The sequence below is a fragment of the Chaetodon trifascialis genome, chromosome 1, assembly GCF_039877785.1.
Source record: "Chaetodon trifascialis isolate fChaTrf1 chromosome 1, fChaTrf1.hap1, whole genome shotgun sequence".
NCBI lineage: Eukaryota > Metazoa > Chordata > Actinopteri > Chaetodontiformes > Chaetodontidae > Chaetodon > Chaetodon trifascialis.
Window position 1 is genome coordinate 16,883,737 of NC_092056.1, and position 22,364 is coordinate 16,906,100.

A 22,364-nucleotide genomic window follows, 5' to 3' on the forward strand; every position below is an offset into this window, starting at 1 on the left:
AGGAGGAGGAAGATTAAGAGTTGAGAATGAGAAGGAAGGAAGGAGAAACTAAGAAAGAAAAAGATAGAGAGATCAGGAGTGAGAAAGAGGACTCTTGGCAGCTTCGGTTGAGGTTCTGTTTACACAAACTCCCTGCCAGTTACTTTTTGGGTACATAAAGAAAGTCATTGTCAAGCGAGTCCAAACATTGTCTGGAACAGAAACTTGTTTAATTGTCCAATAAATTGTTGAGAGCTGAAAGTAACTTCTAGGGACGACACTGTCCCTCACTAAAACAACGTTGTACTGCGATCAGTGTATTTAAAATATGTGGATGCATGTCATTGAGCAGAACCCAGGTGCCACAGGAAGCAGTGGAGGAAATGTGATTGAGGGGATGTCACAAGTTAAGTGCTGGGTAATTTAACTTCCGATAAACACAGACACACACAAACAAATTCACACTCACGAGACCAATCACTTTCCTTAATTCTGTTCTAAATGCAAGTCAGACTTTGCTATTATGTGCACGTGAACTGCAGATATGCTCACTGTGCTACACGTATGCACACACACACACACACACACACACACACACACACACACACACACACACACACACACACACACACACACACACACACACACACACACACACACACACACACTGTGATCCTCTGAGGTAAGGTAAGGTTGACGTCATTTTTGGCCTCACACAAAATCAGCCCATCAAAGACAGACCCTCTCCTAATGGTGCCTGCAGTCCTCAAATATTTACCGTACCTCAGGGCTGGGCAATGCAATACCACACACACACACACACACACACACACACACACACACACACACACACACACACACACACACACACACACACACACACACACCAGCGCCGCTCCACCATAAACACGGCCCCTGCTCCCGTCTATACCTCCTATTCACACACACTGGGTTTACACACATGATCCGACAGCGGCTTAATGGGAACAATTTCAGAGTTCAGTGTCTTGTTAAAGGATGCATTGGTATGTAGAGTCCGGGATGAAGCCATCAACCCTACAGCCACCACAAGCATTTGTCAGCTTTTGCAGCTGCAGATCAAAGCACAGCATAATGCAGTAAATAAATACAACAGATTGATGATGGAGCAAAAATTATTTTGTAATTTTGGCCATCTTTAAGTAAAACGAAAGCATGATGTCTCTCATAAGTTAGCCTCTGACTTCCAGGCCTTCACTGTGTGCTGAGAGTTGTGTGTTTGTCCATTTATCTGTGTTTATTGGACATAAGGTTGGACAGAAGATCACCATCAATCACCAGGTTAGAAAAAGGTTTCTGTTCCAGAGGTTAGACCTTCCTGTTTTAATGCTCGCAGACAGAGAACATTTGGCTAGGTGTAATCTGAGATGACCTCGTCACAGCAACATCAAGGTCACAAGGTCAGCAGTCCTTATCATTCAGCAGCAGGCCCTGTTTCTGCTCCACGCTGATTCTGTCACACACACACACACACACACACACACACACACACACACAGAGTTGCCTTTGTGTCTTTGTTCCCACGGTTTCAGCAGGTCTACGGGTTGATGTATAGCAGCTTGTAAAGCAGAGCTGTCAGTCAGTTGTAACAGCCTATCACAGAGATCCAGCAGGACCAAAGCCATGCATGTAGGCTCAGGCCACTGACCAGCTCAGCAACACTCCATAAAAGCAGCTCAGACCTCATGTACATTGACTCAGCCAAGTACGACAAAACAACAGAGAAACAGGGCTTTGATCTACACTGAGAGACACACTCAAGATGTTCAAAATGCTCTCATGTGTGTGTGTGTGTGTGTGTGTGTGTGTGTGTGTGTGTGTGTGTGCGCGCGCGCACGTGCAAATGAACATAAAAAAGCTCACACTGCCGGTCTTTCTCACACAATCACAAGCTGTACAAAATCCTGAACAACTCTGACACCAGTGGAGCTGTGTGGGAGCTGGTCCAAAGCCTGCTATCAGTCCGACACTGAGGACACATGTTCCATATTGAGTGGACGTCAAACAGCATCTGATCACTCCTTAGGCAGCGTCAGTCTGTCTGAGGATCTGGTTTGCAGAAATTGCTGTGCTTACCGCTCTCCTCAGGCAAACCAACAGGTGGACAGCGATTGGCTCACAAAAAGCCCATCTGGCCTGGACAAAACACACAGTGTTATCATATACACAGGACAACGAGGAGGACATGGGTAATACGATCTTAAGAATGTAATTCTCTAAAGGATCCACAAGCCACACAGAACCACATGTTTTTGCTGATCACACTGTATTCACTGGTCTGCAGTGGACTGGATTCGAGACACATTGGACTGGAGATCAAAGATGACTCAAGGTTATTTTAGTTAAAAAACATGTATGGTAAAAGACTGCTAGGTTTGCTGATGAATCTCACAGATATAGTCATGAAATTTAACAACAGCACAAAGTAATGGGCCTATAAAGGGATATAATATCAGCCTGGAATAACAATTAAGAGTTTGAAGCTTAAATAGTTTCATTTCATAAGGTTTAATTCGGGTTTTTAAAAATCCATATGTATTGGTGAGAAGGTGGTTGTTGGCAGATGTTGCTGTAACTGGACTCTGATGCACTGATTTGTCAATCTGTTTTGAGAATTCAAAGAGCACCCTTAATTTCCACTGAAATCAGCATCAAAAACTCAAGAAATACTGTTTATATGGCAATACAGTAGTTTAGTATGTAGAATAGCATGTAGGTAATGAGTGGACAAAAGCACACTTAAGGTAATAAGTCTGGTAGAAGCACATTTGTGTCAGTTGAGAGTAAATAAATATTCATTAGCGTGCTGCTAAGCTACCTGACCTGTGACCCACTCATTTCCTGTTCTCTGAGGATATCAAGGAGCAGAGCTGCAGGAGGATATGAAGTCTGATAAAGAATTGTTTCTTCTTTGCCTCCTCTTTTTGTCCTTCCTATTTGATGTGTAGCTCGTCTGCATTTGAAGCGGTTTTCTGCAGGAGCAGAGAGGGGATGTCACACAGAAAGGTCTCCCCAAACATCACAGGAATAGCACGCCTTGATTGTGGAAGCACTTTCAATTAAAAGAGCTAGCTCCCGTTACTATAAGAACCCACACAAAGGTGGCACTATAGCTATTCAGTCTCGTAAAAGTCAGAGATGACTAATGAAAAGCAAAAATAGCTAAAGCTATTGTTTTTCTTCTCAAGTATGTATTATAAAATGTGTTGGTGCTGTCACAGGTCAGCCACCAACATGTTCAAAGCATCATTTCATTTTGCAGGAGACAAATTTTAGTTATTATTACAAGCTTCACATAGAAGAGTACTGAATGATCCCGCATTAACTGCTGGTAGACTTTTATTGTAATTGAACATACCATGTGGACATCTTAGAAACCGTACAGGACTATGACTGTAATAGTTGAAGGCTTCAGACTTCTACATATCTGTCCGTCGACAGATACATGTCATTTCATTGAAAGTATGAAGCCTTTTCCATAAGAAAGTTGATTCATGTAAGCACCTATACCTCCAGGAACCTAAACATGCCACTCTTATCTTTAACAAATTCTTACAGGCTCACAGAACACAGATAACATTCAGCTGACCTGAAGGCACAACAGGCAGTAGGAGTGACTTATGTTGCTTTAGAGGAAATAAGGATCACTGCCAAAGCACAATGGCCCTGACAGCGTCCACAGTTAGTCATACATATATACATACACACATTACTCATACATAAACACACACAAACACAAGGATGTCTTCTCCCTCCCTCCATAGTTTATGCATGGATTTAGCGAACGTACGACTTCAGTTCACATTAGTGACCTTCTGTCAGTATTACTGCCCAGTTGAATCGCTGTGACTGAACTGGAAAAGGCGCTGATGGCAGTGGATAGAGGTTAGGAGGCAGAGAGAAAGTGAAATAGATAAGCTACGGCAGAAACACTGAGGAGGTGGCCAAGAGACAGAGACCTGATGGTTGCAAAGATGGGTGACGTGAGTTCTAGAAAGGATCTAAATACAACAGGGAGGAGGTATGAAAAGGAAACATGGAATGGAAAGGGTTTTGATCAATTGAAAGGAGAAAAGGAGAGAATTAGGACATGCGTGGATGTGTGTGTTTTTCTGAGATGAAGGAGTCACGCTGTGACACATGAATACAGTCACAACACGACAAAGACACACGTGCATCTATATACACACATACAGGCATGAGTGCTTTTATCACCTTTGTCATGGCTGGCATTAACTTTTAATAATCCTAAGCGAATAAAATACACAATACGCATCACAATTTATCTTAGATGATTAGCAGTTATTGATTTTACCTTGATAGACTCTTGTTCATCAGAAAGTGAGACAAATACGTATGTGCACCCATGAACAAGATGCCCATTCATCAAAATGATTGTGGGATTATACTGATTTTATTAAATAGAGTGCAATAATCTAAATTTGATGGAATCCTACAGAAATACAATATAAAACACTTTGTACGTTCACAGACAGTAGATAGGTGGCAGGCCTAATTGGTATTTGGATTGCTCAGATGTTTTCATTTTGGTACAATAGGATTTAATGTTTCTTAGGATATTGGATGACAGAGGGGATAACAGAGGACGATTTACTGAACAGGGAAGAAATTGGAAATATTTGACTTGCATTGGATTTTGTGGTTGCTGAAATTTGAAAAACGGTTGCTGAAAATAAACAAAGTAAACAGAGTGAGTCTGGAAAGCTTGATTAAAACAGCTGAATCCAAGATCACAAACTATTTCCAACTTCATACACTTGACAAAATGACCATTCACTTCTCCTCTCCTTTCATGTCTGCTGCTTCATCAGATTTAGACGTAATGACCTTGAATATTCACTGCAGAATGCTTTGTCTAGAAGAGGAATATAAGAAGAAAAGGAAAAGTCCAGGAACTGACCAGAGAGAGATAAGTCAGAAAACATGAGACTGATGTGTGGAGAGAAAGGTCAAGAGTTATCACCCTGGGTGACCTGAAGCGATGTGACAGGGCTTGTTTTCACCTTTCCCAAACAGAGAGCAAGAGCTTGAATCAGAGTGAGAGAGGAAAATGTGACGGATGGACATCAAACCCAGACTAGACTCTATTTCATAAATCATCTGCTTCGTGTGCATGTTGCAAAGTTGTGTATGGCTGTGCATGTGCTCCTCTGCAGAGATCCTTCTCTTTTCCACTGTGAGAGAGTGTTGGTCATATGGTTGTGTTCAGAAGACCCCCACCAGAATGGACACCTCCTCAGTCTTTAATGCCCCCTCCTGAGGTGTGAGATCATGTCTGCACCAGGGATGCCAACAGAACAGAGAAGCGTGCACCGACCAGCATGAGTGTGTGTGTGTGTGTGTGTGTGTGTGTGTGTGTGTGTGTGTGTGTGTGTGTGTGTGTGTGTGCGTGAGGGTGCATATGTATGGAAGCATGTGTGTGAAGCAGATGGGAGGAAAGAAAGAAATTAGAGAGGGGTAAAAGGAGAGTAGCGACAGAAAGTCTGGAAGAGCATGTGTGTCTGCGTGTGTGTTGGACTGAGGGGCTGTGAGGGGTTAGGGGGAGGCAGAGGGGAGAGGAGAGGGGGAGTAGTGTGGTTAGGCATCCAGAGTCAGTGAACATTTTTCTGGCAGGCCCTCTCTATGCTCCTGGCTGCTTGCCCGGCACTGAAGCAAACTTAAACAAACTCCTGTTGCAGCCATCTGCTGGGCCCGCGGGATAAATCACAGCACTGCGTCGCTCTGTACTGCTCAGCCGCACCGCTATCAGGTTACTGTGTTAGTGGCGTCTCACACACACACACACACACACACACACACACACACACACTTAGGCATGCAGGCACACATTACAGTCTCACTCTCATCCACACACACACACCAGGCTACGCGTCAGCCTGGAGCCAGGGCCTGCCATGGGGCTCACACCACCAGGAGAGGCCGGCAACATGTGGCCCCGCTAATACCACAGGGAGAGATGAAGAGGAGGGGGGAGTAGAGAGAGAGAAAAAAAGGGAGAAAAGGGGCAAAAGAAGGGAAAGGGAGGGGTTGCGGAGAGAGAAAAAGGATGTGATGGGGGGGACAGGGGAGAATAGGAGAGAGATGGAAAAAAGGGAGAGATGAGAAGACCTCTGACACCTAACTCAAGCCAAGTGCTATTTTTATAGCCCCCCATAGAAGAGAAGAACATAAAAACCATCAAGAACCCCTTTGCCTCTGCTGGCTTTCATAACAACTGAAGCATTTTATAACAGAGGCTCTCTTTGAGGAGGAAACACTGGATTTTAAAATCTCATTCTTCTCTCTGTAGTTTTCAGGGTAAAGGATCTTCTAACCTGAACCTATTTTTGCAAATGAATCGTGATACAACACCACATAATTGTTATTATTGCTCCAGTCAATGACTGCGCAGCCAAGGAGTTTGGAGATGATTTGCGATAGGTTAAATCTACTCAGGTGGCTTCCCACTCTGCCTACTTCACTGTGGCCTTGAGGCTGTGCTCTGCACATTAACCGTGACTAGAGCATTGGTCCACATTGCACACAACTCTTGACCATGTGGGAAATGCCACTGACCAAGTTGGCAGGTCATATGTTAGCATACTGCTAGCCTCATAGCCTTGGATTAGGTTAGGCATACTTTCAGTAAGTCGGAGACATAACCAGCAGTGGTAAACAGCCACATGAACTCTATATTAATAACATTTCAACGCTACAAATGGCATACTTGAAAGGGATACCAGGCAAAAAGTAACAAATAAATAATGACAGGCCTTTGGGAAGTATCTGTGGTATCTATCTGTCACACAGATGGAGAAACTGTATCGGGTTATTTCTGACTCATAGGATGGTCATGTCAGTGTGGGAGACTCTAACCCATGGAAACTATTCACAAAATCCCTGTAACTCCTGACTATGTCTGTGTGTTTGAGTGTGCCCGTGCATGTGTCTTCATGCATGTCCACTCATGGCTTGAGAGTATCTCCATTGAAGTCTACACAACCTGGCTAACATTAGGGCCCTCTGAGTAACTTGTCTTTGTTTGCATGATGCTGTGGATTACAAAAGGCGACTGGATCAAAACCCAAACTAAGGCTTTACCGAGGGTCAAATGTTGACCTTTGGTATGCTTTTTACACGGAATATGCAGATGGAGACGACAGCGACCAGCATTCAAACAGGCAACACCTAATGATTCCAGTATATTTTTAACACACAGTATAGAGACCACATACTGTGAAAATGTGTCAGGGCTACTGTATAGTCTGTGAACTGCATTCTTACAGAGGTATTATGGGAGGCTCAGTCCAAAACTCTGTCTCTGTCTCCTTTTCCCCTGTTGCCCTGGAGCCAGCAGGACAAGCTGAGTATGTTAGAGACCAGGTGGTTGGACAAGATTTTGGGGGGGTGGGGGTGGGGGGTCAGAGCCAGGACTTGCGGAGGCTGACAGGAGAAGGGAGTGATTCAAGGAGGAAATGTCTTCTTCAGCCAAAATAAGCTCCCCAAAGATCACTGGCAATGCTAATCATTATGTTTCCTCTGGTTGGCTGACACAAACATGGTGAAGCTATCTAGTGGCTGGTTGGTCGGAGCCAGTGACTGTCTGTCTGTGTGCTGTGAGAGTGGGGCAAGAGGGTGTGTGGTATATTTAGTCCACTACAGGGGGCTATTTAGACTCCCCAGTTGTCTTGACAGCAGGGTGAGAGTGAGTCATCCCTCTCTTCACCCCATTAGAAATATCAGCAGAATACGTCAAGGGCAGGAGGGGGACGCAAGAGCAAAGTGAAACAAAGTGGGAAATGAAGATGAAGAGCCAAAGCACGAAGAATCACATTCATAAAGACCCTCAGCTTCACTTGGGAGGTCTAAAAGAGCAAGACTAATGTGTAGCACTTAATAGCAATGAAAAATATCCAGCCAGTCAGCTGAGACATAAGTTACATGTTAAATGTCTGGCATGGAAATAGGTCACTATTAGCTACTGTGCTGCCGCACACTCCAGCTGTGTCCAGGTGCAGAACCACAGACAGACAGACAGACAGACAGACATACAGACACACACACACACACACACACACACACACACACACACACACACACACACACAGCTGTGGCACAATCCAGCTGCATTTGCCAGCACGAGAGCAAACACCTGCCGGTTCTCCCAACCACCTGGCAGACACGCGTGTGCACACACATTCACACATGCTTGCAGCTGCTCTGTATGCAAATGATGATCAAAGATTACATACTGCATGTGTGTAAGTGCAAGTCTGAAAATGTATGCATTTATATGGGACTGTGGGTGAATGTGCGTTATGGCCAGGGGGGAGCTGGCAGGGAGAGCGGAGCTATAGTTACATTACACTGCATCCTCTATAATTACCTCAGTCAAACTAGGTTTACTACTGTAAAACCGAGACTCCAGGACAGTGCTGGAGCGCAGCAGCATTTACAGCATCACTGCTCTTCCACATTGGCCTCTTGCCACACCATGCCAGGCTCCAGTACACACAGAAGAATTTACTACAAAGCAGATGCACAGTATAGAACACGTTTATGACAAACTACAGGGTGTAGCATGTTCCTTAGCCTAAAAATACCTAGTTGACATCAACAGTTCCTGGTAGGTTGAAATGGGTTGATTGATTAAAAAAATAGTACATTTACAGAAACACACCTATATAAGACAAAAGGAAGAACTTTTAAACAAAGGATCTTTGAATCGCATTGGATGCTACGACACTGCAGAAGACCACTAACATCCATTTTCTCTTGTGTCCACATGAAACTGACTTAAAACTCATGTTGCACAAAATTACTACAAAAACACCAATTTTCTCTTGCAAAACACAAAATTCACATTTCCCACAATTTTAGAGTATCAGTACTTGCTGGTCACATCAGTTTTTCTGATGTTGATCTTGGCAGCAATTTTTAAATTCATTTCTCACATAAAACGTTCAAGACTTGATTGTGTGTTAGGTTGATAAACTTTTGAATTTACTAGCTATAATAAGTGACAAAGCCAGGCAGAAAACCCAAATCCAAGCTTAAAAATAACTCTTTGGAAACCTGTGGGTGAGATTACTATGGCCATATTATACAGACCAATGAAAACTGTATGTATGAGAAGGAAACAGCCAAAGACATCAACATACATGCACCCGTACATCTCTCGTGCAGAACACCACTTGTGGTGTGAGTCTAGGCTCCATCACAGAAACTCACACAACACTGTACTCCTACTCACATTACTTGGTTCTCACAGGAACCCAGCTTACTAGTTCACACATAGTTTACTGGACTGTGTCCCCAGCCTGGCCGTTTGCATACACACTTTTTGGTGCCAAATGGGCACCCACGAAAACACTTTTGAAAGTAGCTCACAGCAGGGTTCATGGTTTCAGGGGTTTAGAGGGACACTGCCCTCTCTGTGCCCTCTCCTTTCACCCTGTCCACTCAAGTGGATTTGGACATTTATTTTAATGGGGGCAAGATTGCCAGGTACAATTAATGTTACATAATCAACAATATTTGTTTCACTGACATTAAAGAAACATTTTTCTGATTTTCAAACATATTTAAGCCTATGGACATGCATGCACTTTGTGTCTACAACATCAAAACTGTGTGCAGAATTCCAGCACATATGGATTATTTCATATCATAATATGATGCCAAAGTCAAATAGTACCACGTTGAGCAAGACAAAGTGATGTAAAGGCTCTGGCTGCTGCTTTAGCTAAGACCCCACACACACTCACAGGTGTTTCTTGTTATGTTTGGCTGATTAGATCTCTTCTCATATCAAAGAGAGGAGAGTCAGGTACATGTCAATAAGGCACTGTCACATACCTACACAGTTTTGAGACAATGTCTACTCAGGAAAAATAAGTGAAAACACCTGTGTGAGCGGACTATGGGTGTGTAGGGGTTTAAACCTCTGGGGCCCAATATGACTGTTTGAGAACCAGTTGTCCTCCAGTGCCAAAAGAGTGTCACTGGAGACTGTTATTGTTGGACTATGATCTGACACAAAGGTACAGTAAACTGTGAGAGTCAAGCAATGCAAACAAGAACAAGAAAGTGAGAGAGGTCAAGTGTGTGTACAAAATGACATAAACTTGAATCAATCTGACACGCTGTAATCAAGGCAGTGCTGCTTGAAAGAAATGCACCCCCCTCATTCGTTTGAATGAGACCTGAGGGTGTCAGCGCACAGGGATCCGGCAAGACAGTTTAACCTGGCTCAACTTTTTGCTGTTACTCAATGTCAACTGGCAAGGAGCCGAGTGGGCAATGAAGTAAGTGAAGGCACACATTCCTTTGTACTTCAGATGTGAAGAGCATGATGACATTAAATCTGTGAGTAAAGCCTGATTTAAGTATTTCTGTTGAGCATGGTTACTGCTGTGCCCAGTGCATACATAAACATGCAGGCACTAGGGAAAAGAGTGGCACTTCAATACGTTTTTAGGCTGTTTTGATCACATCACCAGACCATATGCCCACAAAATACTGAAGTGAATTTTTGAAGTCTAAAAGCTAAACAGGTGTGTCAGAGTCTTGTATGACATATGACCTTTGCTGACCCTCTGCCTGAGTGCTAAGACCATATCGATATCTCTGCTAGGCTCCACAGGGTTAAAAGGTCAGTATGCCATCACCTGTCAACTACAAACTACCTTGGAGGTCATATGCAAGCCCCAAAACCCCAACTGCCTTTTCAACCCCACTGTCTCTCAACAGCAGCAGTGCCACGCTTTCATTCTCTCACAGTTAGAGTACAGTGAGCAACCACACCGTCATTCACTGTTTGCACTCAATGACATTCCTTTCTGTACTAACACAGGATGTGAGGAAACTAGGCTGCTTGATTCAATCACTCTCTCCTTACCTCTATAGTCCTCTACTGCTTCCACTCATGTATGAGGGAATTTTAACATCAAAGTGCTCTGTTATGATCCTGATTGGCCTATGATGATCCATTTGGTCTGCCAACCTACAAACATAATCAACAGGAGAAAGCATATGCCTTTTGGGTTAGCACTTAATCAAATATCTGCAGGGATGACAAATCTCTAAAGTTCATCTGATGGAGTTTCCCAGCTGCATTAAAACTTGCATAAATTCTCACCTGATTATCAGAATTTTTAATCTCTGCCAAAACACTGCTCTCAGTCTGTGTGTCTGCATTTCCTGCATTGAAATCAAACTACATAAAAATGCAGATTCCAGCCAGGAGAATAAAAGAAAAAGGGAAAACAACTTTAGCTACTACTGCTAAATGTTTAACTAGTTTTATAACAATCGCAAAGGAAATAATTTGCATTTAAAATGTGGTGGACCCAAACTGTGAATAATGTAAGTCTAAATGTCTACAAACATAAGGGGTGTCTCTGCTAATGTACAGTAACATTAGGCTAACAGTAGACACCCACCCTCAGCTAGCTAACAGCTACACTAGCTGAGTAAATTTACTGGTATACACGATTAACGCCAGAAGAATGGACTTTGAAAAACGCTGACTAAAAAGCACATTAATTGGTAGGGAGGCTGGATTACTCACCATCTCCACAACAGTCTTTTATCATTTTTTTCTGCAGCTGGTTGTGGCGACTTTAGCAACAGTAACAAACCAGAGTCTAAAGTTAGAATGAATGGACCAAAGTGTACAGACGTGGTAGGACAGGGGGCTGATTAATTTATATTTTGGATAAATTAAGAGATTATCAGATTTCCTGCTTGAAACATGAAATAATTTTATAGAAAATTACTTCAACCAAACACATTAATTACACCTTAACCCATGTCCACGACACAGTTGTATTAACGGAGCAAATCAACCATGCTGCCACTCAGTCCCAGTGGCCAAACGCAGTACTGCAGCAAAAATCACCAAAAAGGATTTCACTCATAGACCACTATTATGCAGACTAAAATCTGCAAACAAGATCATTTATTGATGAAATATAAATGTTTTTATATGTTTAACGTTGCTTCAATGTAGAGTCTGAAGGACTGGTGGGTTGGTAGTAGGCAGTACAGCTCAGAAGCAGGGTGAGACTTTTTGGCATATGCACTGTATGAGCAACTTTCATTGGAATGAATGGATGCCATCTAGGAGTCCTACATATCGAGTTGTCTTAGTACATCCATCACGCTATGCATAGTGGAGATATATGGGTACATGAACTGTATGTACTGTATGCCAGCTGTGAAAGCTGGCAACTTTAGCGACGTCAAAGGATTCTGCCATGTCAAACACTAGCCAGAACATACATCGCACAGCAGATCAGGTACAGCAGAGAGCTTTAAGACAGGTCTGGGGAGTTGTGGTATTCCTCAAACCTGTGCTGGGGGAGACTTGTATACATGTAAGTCTTTGCAGGGATGAGACACAGAAGGGGAGACAAGGAATGAAACACTGGAACACCTCAAATTCATCTGCTCCATCCAGGATTTGATCTCTCCATTCAGACATGGGCAAGAATGCAGCACTGAGAGATGCTAGCGGGAAGAAGGTGATTAAAGCTTTGAGCTCTAAATCAAAACCCACCTCCAGCAGCTTTGAAACTAAGCCCCTCAAATACCAGAGGATTCCCTGTGAAACGCAAGGCTGTCTGTCAGACTACACTGCTGGGAGAGGAGAGAAGCACAGCTGCAGGAACTTTACAGGATACATGCAATATGAGTGGTTTTGACTAAACACATACTCATACACACAGGCACGCATAAGAACAGCTCACACCATATGTTAATCAGCTCACATGGCTAAAATTAACACCATTTTAATAGATTCCCCTTTCTGGGTAAAACAGGCTCTGTGGCCAGCATGCTGTAATATTTCCTTCTATGATGAACTGAGGAAAACGCGACTCCTTTTTCTTCTGGTTTCCTCTGGCTGCAATTTAAATCCCATTAACCCCCTCACCTTCTCTCAGCCTTCCATTCCTCTTTTCTCTTCTTCCTCTTCTTCTTCCAATAATTCACTCAGGATAATCTTTCTCTACCTTTTCAACTTCACATCCAGATTTGATATGTAATTTTGTCCTCACTCCTTTCACTATGCTATAAATCTTCCTTGGCGACACTGTCAAGATGCCGGCATGTTTTTCCCGTGACAGCAAATACCTCCTTTACAGGATATGGGCCGTGCAGCGAGAACACAGTCAACCTTTTTCACCAAACACATGCACGCACACACACACACACACACACACACACACACACACACACACACACACACACACACACACACACACACACACACACACACACACACACACACACACACACACACACACACCACCCTTACACAGAACACACAGCAACTGAATGATGGAACTCATGCACAGAAAACAGTCTCTCAGACCACCATACAAAGATAAACATCCATGCATGGATACAGATAGTGCGTATGAGTATTCAGGCTCAATATGTTTGTGTATTCTGTGTCTATGTACAATTATGAAGTATTTCCCTTTGCAAGACTTGACTAAGTATTCATTTATTTGCTGTTTTAGTCCCTTTTGTCTTTGCACAAGCAGAAGACAGATGCAGCAGAAAACAATGCTGACAATAGGGAGACTATGAGTTTAGCTACAGTATAAGCTTCAGTTTTACATATCTATATCAAAGGAATGCAGTCAACTCCAATCCTTGCAATAACAAAGTTAGGCAGCACTGGTATCTAATCAGTTGAAGAATCATGTAACTGTGATATTACGTGTGTACTTAGGGCCAAAGCTCTGCAGCATGCCATCATCTCTTCACCATGTTTTGTCCTTGCTTTTTTAGTTTTTCTGTGTCTACATTTAGTCACTTTTTACATCACAGGTTTTCAAGTGACAAAAACAAAGGTATCCATTATGCATAGCAAATTTCTCTTAAAAGACTTGAATGCACCCCTTGTACTCATGAGGATGAATTTGTGCTCTGCCTTTTATGCATTTTGCTCTTTGAACCAGTGCAATTTGTCTCTGACTTAGAAAGGTAGCAGATGATTACACAACCAGCTTTTAAGAATGCCTTCTTGGCGCATTTTGTCAGTGAAACCGCGCTAACAATGCACAACTTATGAGAGATGGACTTTGTTTAACATCAGCAAGCATAAAAAAGAAACTGAATCTGCCATCGAAATTGAACATCTTTTACTATTAATATTAATATTTATTGAAAGAGAGGTCTGCAAACCTCTTACTCTTACTGCTGCACAGAACCACTGAGGATACAGGTTGAAAATTCCCTTCGCCACACAACTATCCCTCACTTAGAGTATTCTGACTGTAATCTGGCCCTTCAAAATTTTGTGAACAATAGTAAGTCCATAACAATCTAAATGATCATACTTAATAATAATATTGCCATTCATTATTTTCAATGTCGCTATCATAGACTCACATTTTGGACATACATGCCCATATGTACATTGAGAGAGTTAATATCTTACAAGGCATAATTATGGAGCGGTCTTGCATTTGGTCGAGTGTGTGTGCGTGCGTGCGTGCCTGCCTGCCTGCCTGCGTGCGTGCGTGCGTGCGTGCGTGCGTGCGTGTGTGTGTGTGTGTGCGCGTGTGTGCGTGTGTGTGTGTCGGCAGCTTATCTCTCATGCTACTACAGCCACCAGCCTTTTTTGTGCATCTTTATGACTGTTTTTTTTTTGTAAAACCTACTTTACTGACTGCTGTGTTTTAGACCACCATTGACTGTTTACTCCTCACTCCTCTTGACCAACTCCTGGGGGCTGCTTATTCACATGTGCACAGACATACCTGGCAGAGATCTGCACTCTATAGAGTGCACTCCTCTAGTTAGTTGCTGTAATCATTTCACCTGTCCATACTGGCTGTGAAGAGATCCCTTCCTGATTCCAGTGTGAGGATGGGGAGCAAAATCCACACTCTTCTTTTAGTGCAAAAGGCATTCCAAAGTTCATCTAACCCTAATATGCAGTCAGAGTTCCTGAATTTAAGAAGGTATTTTTCAAAATCAAAATGTTTTTATTACGAAATTCCCTCATTTCTTCCCACACAGTGTTTCATTGCAAAGCTACAGCAAGGGGATAGTAAAACAAAGAGAATTTGTGCTTAAGAGACTTCAACTCAACTCTCTCCTTCATGCACACATCAGACACACATCTTTAAGTGCAGAATGTGTCAGAGATTTAGCACAAAGGACTTAGTAAATAAATATTCCATCATTGTGTTGCTCAGAGGCACTTCAAAGGAGCAGTCTCCCATCTATGTCATCCTGCTGCCACCTCATCAAGCAGAAATATGATTTAAAACAACCTTTAAAACAATACAACTACATGCAAGCAACAGTTTTAATGAATCAAACATAAATTGGTAGAGAGCTGTTTTGCCGAGAGCATGTGAAAGGTCTACTGACCAGCAACCCCTCCCCAGAACCCGGCTGGTGGTCTATACTTACACACCTGTCAAAGGTCAGGTCCCACATACTAATTAAACACACAGCAGCAGAACAGAGAACATGAGAACCACCCATCGCTTGTGCTTGTGTGCATGTGTGTGTATGTGTGTATGTGTGTATGTGTGTGTGTGTGTGTGTGTGTGTGTGTGTGTGTGTGTGTGTGTGTGTGTGTGTGTGTGTGTGTGTGTGTGTGTGTGTGTGTGTGTGTGTGTGTGTGCTACAAGACTGTCCTATGGCAGATCTTATTTCATGGGCTAATTCATATCTTACTAAGCAGGGAAAATAGAGAGCACAGCATCATCCACCCTTTCACACTTCTCAGGATAAGCGTTCATCCGTACACTGCAATGTTTACACCATAGCAAGTGAGTATAATGACTAAAAACTTTCTGACTTTAATGACAGATATAATTTGTCTTTGGTCTTGGTTATGTCTCTGAATTCTGATTATTCAACATGAATTAATCAGTCACTGCTCTGCAGTTTTGTGTTTGGGGCACTGAGGTAAACTGCTATGCAACAAGAAAAACTAGAATAGAATAGAACAGAGTAGAATACTGTACATGAGCCTGTGTTTATCTTTGTACAGCCCCCTCCGGCAGGCACACGCAGTGCTAAGGGGAACCAGATGGGCACTCCCTCCTGACAGCCCAAACCCCAGCGATGACAGACCCTCTCAAGCATATAGCATGACACTAGAGGACAAAGCACCTGTTCCCCTGGAGCTCTTTCGCACCTCCCCTTCCCCACAGAAACACACACTGGCACTCTCTAAGCCATGAGGTCATTGGCTCACTCAGGCCAAAACTGACTGTACCACCTGTAGCCCTCCCTGCCCAAAATGATCACCCGAAACCCTGCCTGCCCCAACACCCCTCTCATTCCACCCACCCTACGATGCCCCAACCTCGGCAGGCAGAAAGGTTGGTCCCATAATTACCCCCTATATCAGGAGCATCCCCTCACGTCTGATTACTATGAGCTCATCTAAGACTGGCTCCATGCAAGTGCTCAGACAAATAATAAAGACTTAAGTTTGGAGATCTTAAGAATAGCCATGACAGCGTTACTCCAAACACTTCTGTAAGAGACAGAGAAAATTAGGTGGACAACTCCAGGCAGCTGGTGTGAGTGTGCAACATACTGAGGTTGCTGAGTGTGAATGGCATCCACAGATGTTCTTCACGTGTCGTGAATGGGCGGTCAGTCTGTGTCTGGTTGCCTGAGAGAGCTGTTCACAGAGCCAACAGGCTGTCTAAATGCTCCTCAGCTCTTCATCAACACATCACCATCTTCATTTGTCCTGAACCCATGCAGCCCCACAGCCTCTGACTTCAACCTATGCTATTGATCATTTGGAAAAGCCGACTTCTGCTATCAGCTTTTTAACAGCAGGAAAGGGATCTTATGTGTGTTGTTGAGAGAGGAATAAAAAGAAACCAGTCTTCAGAGACAGAAAAGGCAACAAAAAAGGCAACAAAGCAAAAGTTGACAACGATCTGTGGTCAGAGGAACTGTTCCCTGAGCCAGCCCATCTGGACCACCTATGCAAGCATCTTCACTTGTCAGAATCACTTATTACAACATTAACATGCAGAACTTTGTCATGAATATGAGGAGAGACCATTAAAATTAATGATAAAACACACCGCACATTAGCTGTAATGTGCAAAGTCTTTAAACATGTATTCTTGCCAGATAAGCTAAATATGGGCAGATTTGGAGCCAGACTGACTTTGTGTGACACTGTGCCCCTGCTTTTCACTTTAGGAGAGGTCTGTGTCTGGTGGCATCAATAGGGATCAGCTATCATTAACTCATCAACTATTTATGTTATTGCAGGCGTGTACTTAATCAATTGCCCTCTACACATCATGGAAATGAAGTGTCAGGACTGTCTGAGTATATATTCAGTCATGTTTCTTATTTTGGTCGAGACTTTGGCTTTGTGAATTGCGTCATCATGTGTACTTCACCCCAAATCTTAACAGGGAACAAAAGGAATTCATGGAAAGTAATAGACAGACAGGACAGTTCACTTTGTGTTAGTCTGATCTTTGTATTTCCATTATACAGCACTGTAAGATTTTATTTAAGAATGATATATTTATTGAGATTATCATATATTCTACATATCGAGACTTAAACTCAACACTTCAAGACAGACTGGTAATAGAACAATATACAGTAGTTGATGTTTTTTGGAGGAAATACGCTCTATTAATCAAGTGAAACTACTCTAATTAGCAGGGTAGGCAGTTCTTTTTGAATTTGTGTTATGATTACTGTCATTACAAAAAAGAAACATGGTAAAGACTTTCTGCTAACTTCCTTGAAAATACTATTTAAGATCGTCAGCACGTTCAAACCATAACAAACTCTTCAGCACCGGGTGAGACATACTCAGTCATGCTTGCTCAAATAAACACACTCTTGCACACATGCACACAGCAAACACAAGGCTGGTCTTGGCCTTCAGATCCCCATAGTTTTCCTCTGGTGTTTATAGAAGTAAGTTTTGATGAAACTGTTTGTCTCATCATTGTTCATCCCAGCTGTGTAAGCCCCCCTAACTAAGCTTTTTAGTCTCCAACCACACACATACACACATACATACACACACACACACACACTCTCTCTCTCTCTCTCTCTCTCTCTCTCTCTCTCTCTCTCTCTCTCTCTCTCTCTCTCTCTCTCTCTCTCTCTCTCTCTCTCTCATCCATACCACACTACCATTTGCAATCTATTATTCTGTAGAAAGTAGAATCCAGTACTCCACTGCATGACAAGCAGTTTCAAGGATATTTAATGCATTTAACATAAGCACAGTAAAATTGACAAAAGAACAAGAAGTACCACGTGCATCATGATTATTACCCTGCTGCCATTTCTTTATCGCTGCAATTCCACCATGCAAAATGTTAAAATCATCTCTTGCTATGTGACTCAGAGGTCATATGAGGGCAAACACAATCTGCACTGCACTGTGGGAATGTAGGGGGATTAAAAGATGACAGAAGATGACAAGTCATTTTAAACAAGCTCATGAAAACAGAGGAGCATCTTTGGCTGTGTGCCGTATCAGGCAGTTTGCTTTGGTCTTACCTTATGTCTAGACTGTGGTGAGGCTGATTCTGGTTCTTTCCTCTCCCCATCTGAGGCTCCACGTCCCATCCTGTCCCTGTCCTGCTGCATGCTCTGTCCCACCTGTACCATGGCCTTACATTCCATACATGAGCCAATCACCAACTTCTTCCCATCATCCACCAGGAGTGTGCGTGTGCTGCGAGGTGCATATAGAAACACAGGTAGCCTGGCCACAGTAACAGCACACAGCCTACCCAGCCTGCGCTGCTCCTGCCTGCAGAAGAAACACACAAACGCCTCACAGCTGTACTGGCGGGCCCAAGGGGAGCTGGGTGGCTGGGGGTTGGCACTGGGTAAACTAGAGGTAGACGGGGTGGAGGGACCCAGGCTCTTGCTCTCATGTTGTGCCCACTGTGCCTGTAGGTCATGGTAGCAGAGGTTACAAGCTGATACCAGGCCTGTGGCATCGACTGGCTTGGCACAGGGAGCAGGAGGGTGGACGGTGAGGAAGGGGAAGAAAGGCTCCCTCTCCCCACAGCGCCCAGGCGGGTTGACATGTAGCTGGTACTCCCCACCTGCACACAGCTCGGCTCCACACAGGTAACACACCGACATGGAGCTGCCAGGACGAGAGGCCACACCTGTCTGGGAATGAGCAGGTCCAGATCCCTCAATGGCCATGGCAGCATGATACCTGACAAGGAAGGAGCTGACAGAGGTGATGAGGTCCTCACTGAGGCTGAGTCGATATGCACCCCAGATTTCCTCCAGGATAAAATGGCACTGCAGGCAGCAGTGTACACGGCCATTCCTCACCCCGTGGGAGTTCGGTGGGCAAGGCAACATGTTAATGAAGGGAAAATACATTGCACCACGGGACTTGCCAACACCAGCCTGTGCATATGCCACTCTCATATCTCCTCCACACTCCTGACCACAAAGGAAACAGGCCTCATGAGATGCCCTGAGGTCAGTTATGCACTCCATGGACTCTGGGGGTTTCCCCTCCTGGGGAGCTATCTGGGAAGGATGGAGAGAACTGGTGCCCTGGTTGAGGGGGACTACATACAGGCGCTGGAGGACAGGCACATCTGCCAGCTGAAAGCTCTGCCACTGCTGCATGAGGGAGGTGTGGCAGTTGCCACACACCAGGGTTGTGCCTGCTGGACTGATAGGCATTGCACCCCGGGGAGGAGAGTGAAGCCACAGGAAGGGAAAGAAAGGCTCACCCTGTGCCCTCTCCTGTTTCTGAACACTTACTTTAAAACGGCCATTATGTCTAAGCACAGTGCCACATATGTAGCAAACACCCTCCTCCGGACACATATCTGCATTATGGTGCGACTGGGCACTCTTTCTTGCTGAAAGGTCTCTGGCAGGTCTGAATAGGGTTCTTGGGCCTGTTTTGCTATCACACACGTCTATGTTATCATCACTTGTAATATTAATCTCATCTTCATCAGACTTGTCAGTGTCATTCTCCCTGTGAATAGCTACGTTGCATTTAGTGCTGACAGCAGTGGTGCCAACAGATGACAGTGCAGTGTTGGGGTGACCTTCGCCTCTTCCACGGTGCAAAAGCGATGGATGTCTGGACGAAGCACAGCTGCTGTCGGTAACACGCTGAATCTGACGCGGCTCCGCATGTCTGACATTCCCCTCCTCCAGCCATCGCCTGTTGCGCATAATGACCCCGTTGTCTTGCACAGGTGTGTCAGAGAGAGGACTGTCGTAGCAGCGCTGGGGGAATCTCTCCTGGGGCTTTGCCAGAGATTCTGATGATTGACAGACATTATTCATAATTTTAGCACCGCGTCTCGCCGGCACGCTCTCCGCTTTAGGCGATCCCTGCGCCCCATAAACACCCACCGGGTAACGGATTGCCCGCTGTGAATCGGGGCTGTTTTTAACACTGATGACATTGTTTTTCCTGCTACTGTGTCTTGGCGACTTGCCAGATGATCTCAGGCACTTGTCTTTGCCCACACAGGCTCTGTCGACTAAATCCATCTCCTGGTCTGATATGTTCTCGTTTTCAGAAAAAGACGAGAAATCAGACTCTGCGCCCCCGTCGTAGTTCTGGCTGCTGACACTGATCCTCCTCTCCAGATCGTAGGAGATGTTCCACTCCTGTGGAACCCGCCGAGAGTCGCACTGATACGGCCGTTTCAGCCAGTACATGCGCTTCTCAATGGGCGTCCTGCTCCGCTCGAAGGAGTTCCACTGCTCCGTCAAAAAGCAGTGGCACACCGCGCACACCAGCGTATGTCCATCCGGGCTCACTTCACACGCACCCGGGGCTGGCTCCTGATTTTGTAGAAACGGGAAAAATGGCACTCTCTCCTTTTGGTATGTCACTTGCAACCTTATTTCCTTCCCTGGGGTAACCCCACTTCCACATATGAAACAGTGAACCAATCCCCCTAACCCATTCCGATCATTCCTGGAAGTGTTACCGGGTAATGGGCTGTCCTCACCGGGCATAGCTGCAGCCATGAGTCGGTGTTTCCGAGATAAGGGTGCCAGTTCCTTGTCACGGGGGGTGTTCATTGTTTTTAAACACCCTAGACTAGGCTACATGGCATAATGTCAACAGTTAAGTCATGCTCCGCACTTATCTGCAGGTCAGGAAATCATACAATCAATTTTAGTCAAAGTTACTCACTGAATGATAAGATAGACGACAGTCCATTGAAACGACAGCGTGCAGCGAAGGCAGCAAACCGTTAACTACTATCTGTCAAGGACAGGCAGCAGTTCACTCAAAACACCCACGAAACAGCAGAGAAGCCTGTAGTCCGCGTGTTTGCAGCTGAAATCCGTAGGTTAGATGACAGAGGAACTTTGGATCACGGGTCGCCTCTCCAGCGAACTTTCCTGCCTGCGCTCTGCAAACTTTGGCTGCTGACTCGCTCACACTGTACACAGCGCCATCCCCAATTCATGGGACCCGCTTCGACAACCCAAAGGCAACCTCCACCCCCTGCCAGCCCCCAGTAATAATTTTGTAGAGATTATGAGCACACACTCCTGCAGTAGCTGCCCATGCGTCACAGTACTAACCATGCACAGGATATCCACAGTTTAACATGCACGGGGGGCGTGGGTTTAATAAACGGACTCCCGGCATCTGCAGGCAGAACTTCGAAAACTCGTTCAAATCAATAGATAATAGACGCCGTTTAGGCGACTGTCTGTGACTCAGTGAAAAATGCTTTAGGCTATTACTTTTCTTTCACAGACTGGGGTAGGCGGGGGCTCTTCCAGCTGATTTTGGCTTTTTTTTATGCAGGATCAAAACTTCCACTGAGAGCTTGTAGAGTTTATGTTTTGTATGTATGTAGGGGTGATTAAGGTGTTTGAGTGTTTGTTCGGACATGTAAAATATGTGTACAATATGTGCAACACTGGGTAAGATGTCTAAGCAACATTAGATGATACTGATGATATGTCATCATATTCATGCCTCAGGCAACTCATTTCCAAGGAGAATAGAGTTTGATTTTAAATTTACAGTTCATTAATTTGGACAAATATATGTAAATAAAGTACAAATATAAGACAAAAAAAAAAAAAAAAAAACCCAATTACACAAATATGCACCCCTACTGAAAACCTAAATAATCACTCACACAGCCAACCACATTTTGACATGTGTAACAGGCAGGTGATTTTAGTTTAAATACAAATGTGCATGAAAGGTACATCCTCTGGTTAGTAAGTTTCCTGGAAAAACTGTGTCATTCCAACAAGTCTGTGAGAGGTTTAATGAAAAGTACTAACAAGAGAAAGGATACAGGAGCATTTACAAGGAACCAAGT

The 22,364-nt window shown here is 44.1% G+C and overlaps 1 protein-coding gene across 2 annotated transcripts in view; it reads right to left on the reverse strand.

Moving 5' to 3' along the window:
- Window positions 1–18,654, reverse strand: part of gse1b (Gse1 coiled-coil protein b) — a 168,269-nt gene extending 149,615 nt beyond the window's left edge. For both annotated transcript variants that reach the window (XM_070960801.1, XM_070960795.1), the window contains exon 1: window positions 18,562–18,654. In XM_070960801.1, coding sequence (XP_070816902.1) covers window positions 18,562–18,651 — 90 coding nt within the window. In that variant the 5' untranslated portion in view covers window positions 18,652–18,654. The remainder of the gene's footprint in view (window positions 1–18,561) is intronic.
- Between the last annotated feature and the right edge of the window lie 3,710 nt (window positions 18,655–22,364).